This window comes from Ambystoma mexicanum, chromosome 4p (genome assembly GCF_040938575.1).
Source record: "Ambystoma mexicanum isolate Mex_15411 chromosome 4p, UKY_AmexF1_1, whole genome shotgun sequence".
Classification (NCBI taxonomy): Eukaryota; Metazoa; Chordata; class Amphibia; order Caudata; family Ambystomatidae; genus Ambystoma; species Ambystoma mexicanum.
Window position 1 is genome coordinate 124,804,558 of NC_090927.1, and position 14,027 is coordinate 124,818,584.

At 46.3% G+C, this 14,027-nt stretch overlaps 1 protein-coding gene across 1 annotated transcript in view; it reads right to left on the reverse strand.

Moving 5' to 3' along the window:
- TMEM214 (transmembrane protein 214) overlaps positions 1-14,027 on the reverse strand; it is a 656,291-nt gene that overhangs the window by 462,925 nt on the left and 179,339 nt on the right. Inside the window, exon 5 of the mRNA XM_069605536.1 lies at positions 9,475-9,557. Within this exon, the coding sequence (XP_069461637.1) occupies positions 9,475-9,557 (83 nt within the window). The remainder of the gene's footprint in view (positions 1-9,474; positions 9,558-14,027) is intronic.

The window sequence follows — 14,027 nt, forward strand, 5'->3', positions numbered from 1 at the left end:
CACCCTCCGTGCAGTAACACAGGGGTGTCATAGTGACACCCCACCATAGACTCCATACCCTGGGACTGACTTTCTCCCAGGGCATGCACAGTCACCATTGGCTTTACTAGTCCCAAATTATTAACAGAAACCAGTACAAACCATCATATTGTGGACATACTGGTCAGGGCAATTCGATTGCCCCGGGGTCTGTTAGTCGAGGGGGCACGTCTCCGTCCCCCCTGATCCGAGTTTTGGCTGGTGGCAGTGGAAACTACTTTTTATATTCGACCGCGAATATTTTCCTATGGGATTTTCCCATTGTTCGAGGCTACCAACTTTAATTAGTTAATTCTCAGAGCCTCGAACATACCGCCGGTTTAATTAATATTAATTCTCCGGTTGGTATTTTTTGCCAAGACTCGATTCAAAAATGGCGTTTGTGTTCTCTTCTGTGACTCCAACCCAAGTCGAGCCCTTTGTTCCACTTTTTGGCGGGCTTCTCCACAGAAGCCTCCAAAAGTGGTGCCACTCTATCTGGGTACCACAGGGGGTGTGGGAGGGGGTTTAGGCACCCTGGACTGAGTTATCTTGGTAACTCAAGTCGCACTCTTGTGTGATTGGCCCAAGTGGTGAGCCGGCCGGCTCACCACTTAGCATGTTTGAGTGACAGCTGAGTGAATGGGGGTTTTCTGCATAAAAGCAGGGCTTTGGGGACTGGAACTTCAGAAGTCGCCACAGGACCTGAGAATCCGACGAGGGAGAAGCTGAGCCGACCTACCACGACGACACCACCGGTGGAGCCCTGCGGAACCGACTCACCACTTCCCGACGACAGAGATGATCTCCCGGCTGGAGAGGCTTCTACCCCGAATGGTGGGCACAACCAGTTTACCTTTCTTTCTTCGCACCCCAGCCCGGTTTGTGGTCGAACTGCCCGTGCCAAGCACCCCGGCGGCCGGATAACCACTCACCACTGAACCGCGAAGCTCCTTGTACCCGAGAAACTCCGCAGCTGGTTTCTTCCCTGGCAGTGCAACGGACCCCTGTCTTCCTCCACGACAAGATCCTCTCTTCCCCCGGACGAAGCACCGACTTGCACCCGCTGCCAGGAACAACTGCCCCCGCTGGAGCGTTCTCACCACTTTAAGGTACCGTGTCCGCCAGGCCTCCCTTTCTAAAGATTGCAACAAGGTAATAACTCCTTAACCTTCTGGACTGGGCTGGCCGCCTTGACCCTCTAACTGGTCCCTTTCTCTGATCCAACTCCTTTTTGAACCATTACAAGACTTTTGTGCACTGCAACCGTGTGACCTTGGACACATTTCGTTTTGATCCTCTTAAAGCGGATCCGCACCTACTGACTCTGAATTCATGGTTTTACTTTGCCTTCCTCTCTTGCTATGTTCTTGTAAAAGTGTTGGAATCTGTTTCAATTGGTTCTCTGCTTTTCTCTCCCTTTTTAAAACGGACTATTAGAGTGCCATCTACGTTAAGCGCTCACCGCTGTCTGAAAATAAGTGGGGCTTTACTTAAGACTTGTCTAATATTCTTTTAAGGGAGCGTATATCTTTTAGTGACCGTGTTTTTGAATTGCTTACTATTAGTTCCTGTGCGTTTTTCTAGATGTGGTTTTAAATAAAAAATTATCTCTCTTTTACACCAAGCCCTGGTCAGTGTTTACTTGTTCTATTGTGTGCTCTTGACCTATTGTGAATACTCTGTATACTGCCTAACTCTTCTTGAGGGAAGTCTGACTGCTCAGCCACAGCTACCAAGTGAATCTGTGTGGTACAGACTGCTACCAAGTGGGTTTACTGCCAAACACCTGTAGTCTTAAATCTTTTGCAGTGGTCCCAGAGGGAACTGCACAGGTGTTTGCATCTTATGTGGAAGTTAGATTTGCGGAACCCTATTTACTAGTTCCTCATTCCCCAGTGGTAGTTCCTAGTCACTGGTAAACGCAGTATACCAAAGAGATGCTTTTAGCTCCTGCGATTCCAACTTTAATTTCAAACCCTGTAAAAGTAACCACAAGGTCATTACAGAAAAAGTTGCAAGGATACAAAAGTACCCTAACCGCACTTCACTTGAAAGTGAAGCGTACAATTGTAACAATACAACAAATTCTAAAGACAGTCTAACTCATCAGTTTCCCCATAAGAATAAGCAAAAAGAAGGGAAGTAAAGCATAAGGCTTTACTTACCGCCAAAAAGTCATGTCAGGAATCCAAACAAAGCAAACAGAAATGTTTCCCATAGAACTTTATGGGAGGAAAGCAGCAAAAAGAAAATCTTTCCCAACTTGAGTCTCATGTGCTTTTGTAATCGAATCCATGAGTGGCATGCATTATGCCTGGGCTCATCTCTTCTACAAGAAGATTTTCTTCCTGCGTTTTAGTCCCAAAGACGACAGCTATTTTAATTAGTGCATTATAGGAGCACTGATCCGGTGTTGGGGAGGTTGATACAGGAGTTTCAATATTTTTCAGGGAATCCATAAGACATTCCCCATGTTCTACCTGTTCTAGATCCTCTGGTTCACGCTCCGTGTCCAATTCCTCTTCTATTCTATTCTATCATACGAGTGTATATAATCCACGCTGGACACCTTTGAGACTGATCCCCCATACATTGAGTTTATCCTATTTTCTCTTTTCCCTTGTAAGGATTTTCACGCTGGCAGTGGTCTGTTCCATAGCCCTAGTTTGTCAGGGTATAGTTTCACTAGTGGGGTTGTAGGCGGAGCGTTATGGGATTCTGGTAAACATCAATCCTAGTCTTACAATCTTAAATCTGTCTTCGCTTTACTACGGAGGATTCTGGAGCACAAATGATGTGCGCAGGTGTGTAGCCAATGGACTTGCTTCCTGCTTATTTCAGAGATGATTTACAAAACAGACATGAGACATGTCTTTTTGTAGTCTGCGTCAACGACAAACTCAGAGCATGACTGTATCGTTCTGCGCTTTATGTTCGGCAGCACATTTTCGGTCATGTTTTCAGGTTGTACACTTTCCTGAAATAGTGGCCTGGGCAAAGTATTTTTCAGGGTCTATGATCCTGGTACACTTTTGTGGCTGTGACTGTGCCTGCGCTACTTGTTTTGGCACTGTGTTTGCCTTTGCACATCGCACTGGTGTGAGCACCATTTCCTAGATCTTTTTGTGGGCATTTGACATCTTGGTGCAGGAAAGCTGAATGCGAGCAGGCTGCCTGGTCAGTACAGACTTTTTGGTCGTTCTCCGCTGATGTTTTTCACACCATGTGGAGGATCCGGAAGTGCCTTTGCAGGGATCTTTGAGATGGTGAACGGCTGGCTAGAAACTGGTTACGTTTATTTTGTTTTTGGAGTCTGGGTGACTCAGTCTTTAAATAATTGCCCTCTACCAGCGACTATTTCATTGGGTGGGAGCTCCCTGGAGATATCTGCCGTTGCCACCGCCATAGCATATGCCACCCAGCGCTACTGCTTTCAAAATGGAGTTCCGTGTTTTTATTTTTAAACAAATATCCTAACTCTTTATGGTCCATTGGAAGGCAGTGGTTACACACCATGTGTACCCACCCAAGAAAATCTGGGAGTTGCACATTATTTAAATCTTGCTCATATTATTCTCCATCGAGGGCAGTGCTGTATTGAGACATATTATACATACATAGCAAGTCATTCTTACTCATGTCCAGCCCCTAAACGCTGCGTTTTGGGTCAGGACTGGGATGTCTTTCGTTTTCGACCTTGGGGCGAACTTCAGAATCAAGATGTTGCAGTCTTCAATGCTTTGGGTCCCAGCTGACTCCCTCATTTGATGAACTCCTCGCAATTGCATGACAAAACAATGGCAACAATGAAATCCAACAAACTCAGGGTAAAGGCCAACAGGGGTATTGTGTACCTGCTCGTGTAGCACAGAGATAGTCAGAAGCGAATACCCTGTCCCCACAACCTTACACTTTAGGTGCAATCAATCTGTAATACTCCGGACCAACCACTAGATAGCTCAATATGCATTGCATGCGCATCCAAGACAACTTATAAACTGGGGCCTAGGTCATGTAGGTTGACTGCACATATGGTTTTTAAGAATCCACCCTGAAAGACACTGATGTCTAGCCAAACCCCAAAAAGGTAGTGTAGCAAAGCAGTAAGGCTTAGACTCTGGTATGCAAGAGTGGTCTAGGGCTACAATGAGACACACGCAGAGCACTCCAATAATTCAAGTTAGAAGATGTACAAAAATATACATTAGGCTTTTGAATACACCAAGAAATAAAAACCTCGGGTAAATATCGTCACAAAACTACAATCATATACATTCACTATTGAGGGTTCTGCTAAAAGAACACCAACGCGTTGCTACCTAGTGCACAACCCTGTCTAAAAGTAATGTTAAGAGCAACACTTTAAGTAACTATTTAGGTAATGGAAGTGAGAAACAGAGCAAACCGCAGTTAAGAACCAGCTGGAGACCGGTACGTACATTAGTAGACAATTGCTAGGACACCCACACGTACACCCAACACAAGGCCCCTAGTTCTCAATAAGCCAAACTCTATTAGTAATTGGGGATTACTACACAAACGGCAACAGTTCAACAATATAAACTGCAGCAGGGTTTACTATGTGACTCACGAACAAGACTTTCCAAAGCCAACATTTGGCAGCAAACGCTGCCAGTCCATGGTCGGACCACCACATTATCGGTTTTTCCATCCCCCACCAGAGGAAACCCAAGCTTACAGCCATCCCACTACCACCAGCTCTCACGCGCAGCTCACAAAAGTTTACTAAAGAAAGCATCTTGCCGTGGCTGGACACACCCAGCCTCATGCCTCCATTCTCAATTGACCCCAATGCACTAGCAGACATATATGCCTCAATATTATCAAGGGCAGTTAACACCATCGCCCCACTAGTTCTTTGCAAAGCCAAACCAGTCAGACACTGCAATTCCTGGTTTACCACAGATTTACTAGAATAACGCAATAAGAAATGCCAGGCAGAACTAGTGCAGCAAAAAGATATTCTGGAAGGTGAATTCACCAAAATTGCCAATGTCTAAAAGCTCGCAATATAGCAGCCAAATCCACCTCCTATAATACCAGAATTTCCAATGCCAGGTCAGACGCCAGACAGATCTTCACCATCTTCAAGGAACCCGAGACCTCCCTCCCCTCCCACCCCCCCCCGCCCTTACCAAAGGGTAAGCTTGCTGCACAAGCATCCAATCAGCAATGCTCAACAAAAGTGAACACTAAAATCTTGATCAATCAAGCCAACCCCCTCACACAAACCCTGGCCTCAGACACCCACCTCCTCCTCCGACCACCATAACCTCTTGATCCACCAGTTTCACTTCAAAGGGATCTCGTACCCAGAAGTCCTAGTCATCATCAAAAGTTTAAAACCTTCCAGGTGCAAAGGAGATATATGCCCTGCCTCCATTATCAATCCTAAACCTGTCCGTAGGGGAACCAGAAAGGGAACAACTGGAAAGAAGCAACCCTTTTAGATGGGCGTCGGGCCCAGTTAGATACCTGGAGGTGAACCTAACTTTGTCCATCAAACAAATAAGGATTAATTACCACCCACTGATTAAGCAAATTAAGGCAGATCTAGCAAGGTGGAAGAGGTTGTACATATCTTGGTTCGGAAGGGTAGCCGCGATCAAGATGAACGTGTTACCTAGACTGCTATACCTATTCCAAGCAATTCCCTTAGAAGTGCCTGGTAAACTCGTGAAAGAGATTCAGGAATGCATTATGAGCTTTTTATGGGGAGGGGAAAAAGCCAAGGATAGGAAAGAAAACGCTATTTAGGAATAAGGCGCAGGGGGGTATGGGGGTGGCGTGTCCAAGCACAATTAATTATTATCACGTGTCTCAACTGAGGGCACTTGCAGAGGAGGGGGAAGGGCAGAGAATCAAAACACTGGGTAGGCATGGAGCGGGGGGTGGCAGGGGAGAATCTGTGGAAAAAGATGGGACTGAGGAAACAAAGACAGGCCAGAGGGACTACTGGAGAACCCAACACCCTAAAGATATGGGAAAAAGTGAACAGTAGGCTGAACATTTCGCCGTGGCCATCCCCGAACACATCCGTATTTGGGAACCCCGCTTTTCCACCGGGTAAAGAGTATGGCAGGTACAAGAGGTGGATGGAAGGAGGGATAGGGGTTACCTCTACTAGGGGAGGCGGTTCTGGGCATTTGAAGACTGTAAAGAAGACCTGGGCTTGAAAGACTAGGACCGGTTTGCATATCAACAACTGAGACATTGGGCAGGGACCCCTATAATGTTGGATGGGGCCACAAGGTGAAAGCAAGCGTCCCCAAACAGCACGATCCTCCCCGCAATGAGAGACAATGAAGGACTCTCCCAAAATGGGAATAAGGCCAAGACAGAGTGCGGGTGAGCGTAAATGGGAGTTTATCAATCAGAATAGGGCATGCAAAGAACTCTGCAAACTCCGAGAGCGCTCTGTCTGACAATAGCAAAGACAGGCGTATATATTTACAAAAGACGTCATAAAAACCTACACACTATAGGGGGCACAAGTTCAATGGGATTGGGTGGTGATGACTAACTATAGGTGCTGCTGCGATGTGGTTGGCTTTGGCTGGAAGGCGTCACTGGTCAGCCTCGTGGGTTGGGCTGGGCCTGGCAGGGTGGCGGAGTTCATCCAGGCGGTGTTGTGGGGCCATCGCGGCCTGTGGCAGAGACGAATGTCTTTTCCTGACTTATTAGCCCTAGGCCATGCACACCGCAGTCACTCAGGCATTTTGATATTATCTTCTTTAGTAAATCTTTCAATAGGTTATACAACAGGTTAATGCAACACAGGAGGAATGCACCTTGTGAGGGGACTGGAGGTAATACGTCAGGGCACGGTTACCAGTGTCCTGTTGACCGGGGCCATAGGTTGAGGGGCTAAGCTTCAGGGCCTGGGACGGGCGGTGCATGTCTTTCTGCCTTGTTAGAAGTTGTTATGGATGTTCCGCTGTGTGTTGTCAAAGTGTTGGGTGTCTGGATTGCACGGGGCCATAAGTCTGAGATGGTCCGGTGGGTTGTGAGGTTTACGAGGGGGCGCGTGTGTTCAGGCAGAGGTTTACTGCTGTGCTGTAAATAATGCATGTGGCAGGTGGTGGCCTTGGGTGCTACAGAGGGGGTTACAAATCTTTGAAGCGACTCCAGTCTGGTTGGGGGAGGTAACGCAGCGCGGCGCGGTCTCTGTTCTCATGCCTTGGCAGCCTTCGTAGGGTGGGAGGGGGAATGGCCTTGCACGTATTTCACAAAGGTATTTCCCTCGTGTGTTGCCGATTTAGGTAAAGACATCACGAACATTTGAACACTCTAATACTTATTCAAAACATTACAAAACATGCGTTTAAACTTTGCTGGATGTGTCTTGATTATACCCAGTCTGAGCACCTTCTTCATACATTATGTTTTAACAAGTACAGTATTTAGTTATATGCATATATATTTGCAGTAAGTGAGGTAGAGTTAGGATTGGTGGAGAACATAGAAAGTAACCCGCCCCTTGTTCGTGGCGGTGGTGGCGCCTGTGGGGCCTAGACATGCACCTTCTCGTGCATTCTTCACATGGGCCCTTTGTATGGTTACATTTGTTTTCTTGTGTCCTCTAGCAGCATTAGTTCAGTTATGGCGCGAGCCCATGGGGTGTAAGTTTTCCAGTCATACATGTAACAAACAGATTCCTGGTGCGTTCCTTTATTATTAGCACCCAACTGCAATGGTATAGGCTCACCATCGCTTATATCATGGGAGCATGATCTCTTGTAATTATACATCTTACAGGCTTTTGTAATATAAGGGATTTTATGGAAGAAAAGCATCCTTTGCAAGTAGTCTCAACATTAATATACAAAAATTGTCTGTCATCTAACGACCTTTTCATTTGCCTAGGCCTGCTGGCCGGGTCATGCTGGGAGCGATGATCCACTGCGGGAGGTGAACTGTTACAATGTTAGTGTATCACACTAGCTCATGTCCGTCTTGTTCGTGGGAACGTGCTCGCAGCGGATCTGCCAGGGTGCTGCGGCAACAAGGATGACTGAAACCCTCCAAGGGTGGGGGCCGCGCTACAGTGCGCTGAGCTCGCACCATCTTTACCAGACAAAATGGTTTCTAGGCCTAGCTAAATTTTAATACATGTGGGCAATTAATACGTGCGGGCAATGTCTCCAGTGGGTGAACCCTCCACCACCTGGGCCCGGGTGGCATGAGGGGACGCCCAAGAGAGCCATAGTCCTCACCTGGGGAGAAAGCGTAGGCGAGGGGGGGTCTTCTTGGACCAGTCCTCCCCTACAAAGGGAACAACGTGGGAAAAGCTGTTGGCATCGACAGAACAATAAGGGCTTGATTTCAGCAATATACAAGATACTAATGAAAGGGGAGGATGAGGAAGCAGTGTGGGGGGGGGGGGTTGTGCGGCACAAATGGGAGAGGATAAAGTGGACAGCGGTCAATGACAAGGAATGGGACAGGGTGTTAAGGGGCTGGCACACCTCATACACCTTGGTACAACATCAAGAGTTGCGATATAAGCTCCTACACCATTGGTACTACGTCCCGGAGAGGCTCCATAAAATATTTCCCACAAGGTCAGAACAGTGCTGGAGGGGGTGCAGAGGAAAAGGTACGATGGGGCATATATGGTGGGGCTGCCAGCGACTGCAACATTTCTGGCAGGAAGTAAAATCCAAGGTTCGGGAGATAATGGAGCTGGAAAGGGAATGCGAGGGGGTAGAGATACTCCTAGGCACTACATTCGACAAGCAACAAAAAGTAGGGGGGAATGCCGGAAGGCTATGGGCAAGCTTAATGATGGCTGCAAAAACATGCATAGCAAGACAGTGGAAGCAAAAGGAACCCCCATCTATTATGCAGTGGTACTACGCAATCTGGGTCACTATAGACGTGGAAACAATGACAGCGACAATATGGGGGACGCTGAGGGCATTTGGTAAAGTCTTGTCTCCTTTCATACATCATGCAATCGAGGACACAGTGCATCTATGCACCCCGAAGAGACTACAAGCACTGGGGATCCTAGAGGAGGAAGAGGAAAGAGATGTTTCCGAGCGATAAGACTTTACCGGCTGCCTGGGGGGACTGGTGGGGGGGGGGGGGGGGGGGAGTTGTTGATCATTTAAGTTGAAGTTTGATAAGCTGAATGAAAATAACAAAGCAAATGCAAATGGATGTAAGCTGTATACGAATGTGCATTGTAATGATAAAGATGTGGTTATAAAAATAAAAAAATCACAAGTACAACAGCTCTACAAACTTTATAAAATGGTGATAATTACACAACCAAAGTTTTATTTTTCCAGAGCAATTGCGTATTGGATGCACAGCATGATCAAGGTTCTCATAACAGGTGGACATTTGCAAGCATTGTGAAATGCATCTGATCAGCCGCAGGTTAAAAAAAAAGGAAAAGTAGCAAAAAGGAATAAAACTGCTTACCTTTCCCAAATCCATTGTTGCAATTTTTGGTTTGTCCAGCAACACAGCTTGTATGCATATTCTGTATCCATGCAAAGACTCCCCTGAAAAACAATGGCAAACGATTGGGATGAACCGAAGCTGAACAAATAAACTGCATATAAAATCAAATTTAAAAAAAGCTAGGAGTGAAAAATCCAAGTACCACCAGATGAACCTTAATTAGAAAGTGTATCTAGTGCTTTCGCTTTTTGTAAATTTTTTACATCCAATTTTTGGAACACCCCATCAGCTGCTTTTTCTTTTGCTAAATGCTAAATACATCATTACCAGTGATTCGCTCCACAAACCACAGGGAATGTGAGAAAAAGAAAATGGATCAAGACAAAGGGAAAAACCGTATAAAGCATTAGAAGTGCACCATGCACCAAAGGGACATAGAGCTATTTGACAGGCCTGTCCTGATGCTCTACTGTCAAGGAGTCCACATTGATTGGCCATTCAGCCAGATGAGACGTGTAGCTGGGTTTGCACTTACTCCTTCTGCTCTGTGATCCTTAGGCTGCCTAACTTCGCAGAAAAAAATCTGCTCTTATTCTGCAGTCTTAGCCACTTCCTGTGACGGATGACCAATTTTCCTTGCTTAATCTTTGAGGAGTGGATATTAACAGTGCCTTCTCGCCCGGTGCCAACAATATTGCATAACCTGGGTGACGGGTGGAAACCAGTGTCTAGGCTCTACACCCAACTCGCAGAAAGGCCCAACCCTAAAAGAAACATGTTAAGGCAGTGGTGGGAGGAAGACCTAGGAATCAATATAATGGAGAAGGAATGGGATAGGATCCTACTATACTCCCGGGAAGTGTCACGAAATGCCAGATTCAGGCTGATTCAACTGAATGTCCTGTAAAGGACATATGACATCGAGCAGGGTAGGCAAATTCTGCAAAAGTGCAAACCCACTATGTCCTTGGTGTAGGTCTGAGGGGGCTGGAATGTTGCACATGTTCTGGGGGTGCCCGAAGATACAGCAATTTTGGACCGGGGTTGCACAAGCTTGCAGAAAGGCAGGAGTGGTGCGATATGAGCGGTCACCAAAAGAATGCCTCCTGGGGGCCTACCCGAGAATAAGTAAAGCTATGCATGTCGTTAAATTTATGGATATGGTATGCGTGCTGGCTAAAAGGGCCATTGCGATGGCTTGGAAAACAGCCGGGGGAACACAATATGTCAGGTGGCACAGCAAACTGGAACACTGCTCAGGGGCAGAAACTAGGGTGTGGGGTGATGGAGTAGCCAAGGCAGGAGGAGATGCAAGTCCTGCCTACGAGGCCTGGAAAACCCTTATCTGGGACATGTTTCGCGGAGGAGAGCGGGTGAGTGCGCATGAGCGGGTGACGTATGTGGACGGTACGGGTGAAGTATGCGGATGGTACAGGTGAAGTATGTGGATTGAGTGCATAAATCAACTTAGAATACACAGAATGGATCGGAGTACATGGAACAGATTTGAGTGCAAAAAAATGGAACGGATTGGAGTGCGTCGAAAGGATTGGAGTGCGTCGAACGGATTGGAGTGCGTCGAACGGATTGGAGTGCGTGGATCAGATTGGAGCACATAGAATTGCGCAACATACATGGAATGGCTTGGACTGCATGGAACTTTTGAAAGAGCATGTAAACAATCATATCACACCACCACGCCTACTCTCTTCTTTACACCACGATTCAACTAGAACACAGAGATACTATGACACCATTCTGTATAGCTGTTCTCATACCAACATCCGCCTCATACTCCCCATCACCCTAACTAAACACTGCTGGTTACACACCCTCCAGCCAGGCGTTCTGCTCAGGCCTAACGCAGCCAGAATCGGTCTGGATAAAACCTGCCAGACGAATACATACTCCTGATCTTCTCAATCACCACACCTAACACTAAGAAGCAGCTTTTAGACTAATGCCACACCAGCTGCACACATATTCGGTGTTCACACACACCCTTGACTCTCTCTCCTCTCTACCGACTTGAACTTCGGTTCCCGAGGGAGTTCAACCTACCAGCGCCTTGAGACTATACCAATGGTACATAAGGCGCTATATAAATGCAAAGTAACATATCACATCAGACGATAAACCCCCGTGAATGACCCGAGTCCACACACATGGTGGCCAGAAATTGTTAATAAGTTGGGCCCTAACAACGAGGCAGCTTGATCTGCAGCACTGGGCCTCTATGATTCTAAAGGACACCCCAAAGGCCAGAGCATACTGGGAAACCGAGATGAGAGTCCCCACGAGTAAACTTGGAAGTGAAGATAGTTTGTTATTATACAAGTTATTGTTGATGTTAAACTTCCTTGTGTATATGCTACATGATGACTGGAAACTGAGCAGTGAACTGTTTTTGTACACTATAAATGCCAATAAAAACATTTAAAAATAAATTAACAGTGCCTTCTCTCCATCATTGCGCAATATTGGTTTTTGTTGTGTCCATCATGTGTGCCATTTTGTTTTAATCGCCAATGGGCCTCCATCTTAACTTGTTCTTTCTATTTTATTGCATTGTGTTTAAATCGGTAACATCTCTTATTTCACATGAGGCTCCATATCATGGAAAAATCTCGTCCACCTTATGGGACAGAAATTCTTCTCGCAGGTGGTAAAGCCGGAGTTCAGGGGGATTACAGAATGTTGGTTGGGGTGAGGCTGAGCCGTTGAGGTGGCTGTTTTTTATGGTTCCCTTCACGGAGTGTGCCTGGGGTGGTGAGGGTCTCCTTGAACTCCAGTGAGACGTATGGATGGTGCCTCTGAAGGAGCGCTTTTAGAGACCAGAATTGGCCGGATATTTACTTTTTAAAATGAATATATGGGATACATTACTCACCATAATTGTATTTCTGGTGATTGTATCTGCTTAGATTCACATGGTCTGCACAGTCGACATCTAGTGATAGAGTATTACAAGATTTGCTTTCAAAACTCAAAAACAGATCCCTAGTGTGACGTGTACTGTACCCATGGTCCTTCACGTGTCAAGGTCCCTCAGATGAACAAGTTACTTACCCCTGGTAACGTTCTTTCGACTAGATGTGCCTCCCACGTATTCGTCATCTTTGATATGGGTATCTCGCCAACTTTGCTGCTTTGGAAAATCGCAGCTGAGGGCGCTTTGCACAATGTTGTGCTGTTGGATGTCCCTCGAGGGCCGCTGTCTAGCATCGACGTCATCAGCAATGTTTATTAATATCTTGTGCAGCACCTGTTGGCTTCAGTTCTGTTTTTTCGTTCCATCAATCGAGGAACTAACCAGGCGTACCCCAGACCACAAGCTCCCAGGAAACGCAGAGTGCAATCCACATAAATTGTACAGTGGGGTAGGCTGGGAGGGATGATGAGGAATACGTGGGAGGACCATCCAGTCGAAGGAACGTTACGAGGGGTAAGTAACTTGTTCTTCGAATGGATTGTGTCCTCCCACGTATTCCTCATCTGTGATAGACTCCCAAAGCAGTGACAAGTTGGAGGAGGGGGTACTATTTAAATTGATTGTGAATGGAATGAAGGACTGCCTTAGCAAAAAGACCAAGAGTCCAAGCAATAATGCTTAACGAATGTATGAATGGATGCCCAAGTCGCCACAGATCAATGTCAATTATATCAACACCCCTTTGGAGAGCCACGGAAGCTGCCATGCCCCTCGTGGAATGAGCTCGAAGCCCTTCCGGCGGGTCCTTGCCCACTAATCTGTAGCATTCACCAATAGCCAGTGTAATCCACCCGGATATGGTTTGTTTAGTTACTGCAAGGTCCAATTTAGTGCCAGTATATCCCACACATAGTTGATCATCAAGGCTAAACTTTGCCATTCTTGCAATATACAAGTTTAGAACCCTCTTTGGGTCCAGCCTATGTAGCCTCTCCTCCTCCTTGACCAAACAAGGAGGAGGGTAGAAAGTTGGTAATGTGATCTTCTGTGACAAATGGAAGTCAGACTACTTTTGGAAGGAATTATGGTTTTACTCTGAGGACTACCTTATCCTTATGAAACGTAGTATGAGGAGGCTTGCATGAAATAGCCTGTAACTCACTTACCCTGCGGGCTAATGTTAATGCCACAAGAAGTGTAGTTTTCAAAGTTAAGAGCCTTAACGGGCAGGAATGTAAAGGCTTGAAAGGGATACAAGTTAGAAATCTTAACACATGGTTTAAATCCCAAGCAGGGACATGAAATGGGACTGGAGGGTTCACATTAGTTAGTCCCTTCAGAAATGAACAATTAAAGGCATTTTGAAATAGAACTCTTCAGAGGAGCGCTTAAAAATGGAAAGCGTCACCAGATTAGCTAAATGCAACAGGAAAGAAAGCATCAAAGGAGTGCCACATTGAAAAGGGTCCACATTCATGTCCCTGCACCAGTTACTGAATTTATTCCAATGACACCGGTACAAGGATTTGGTTGCTGGCCTTCTGGCCGAAAGCAAAATCTATATTACGTCATCCGGGAGGTCCCAATCCTTATCTCTCAGCCTCTCAGAAACCATGCATGAAGGCGGAGTGCCTTGACC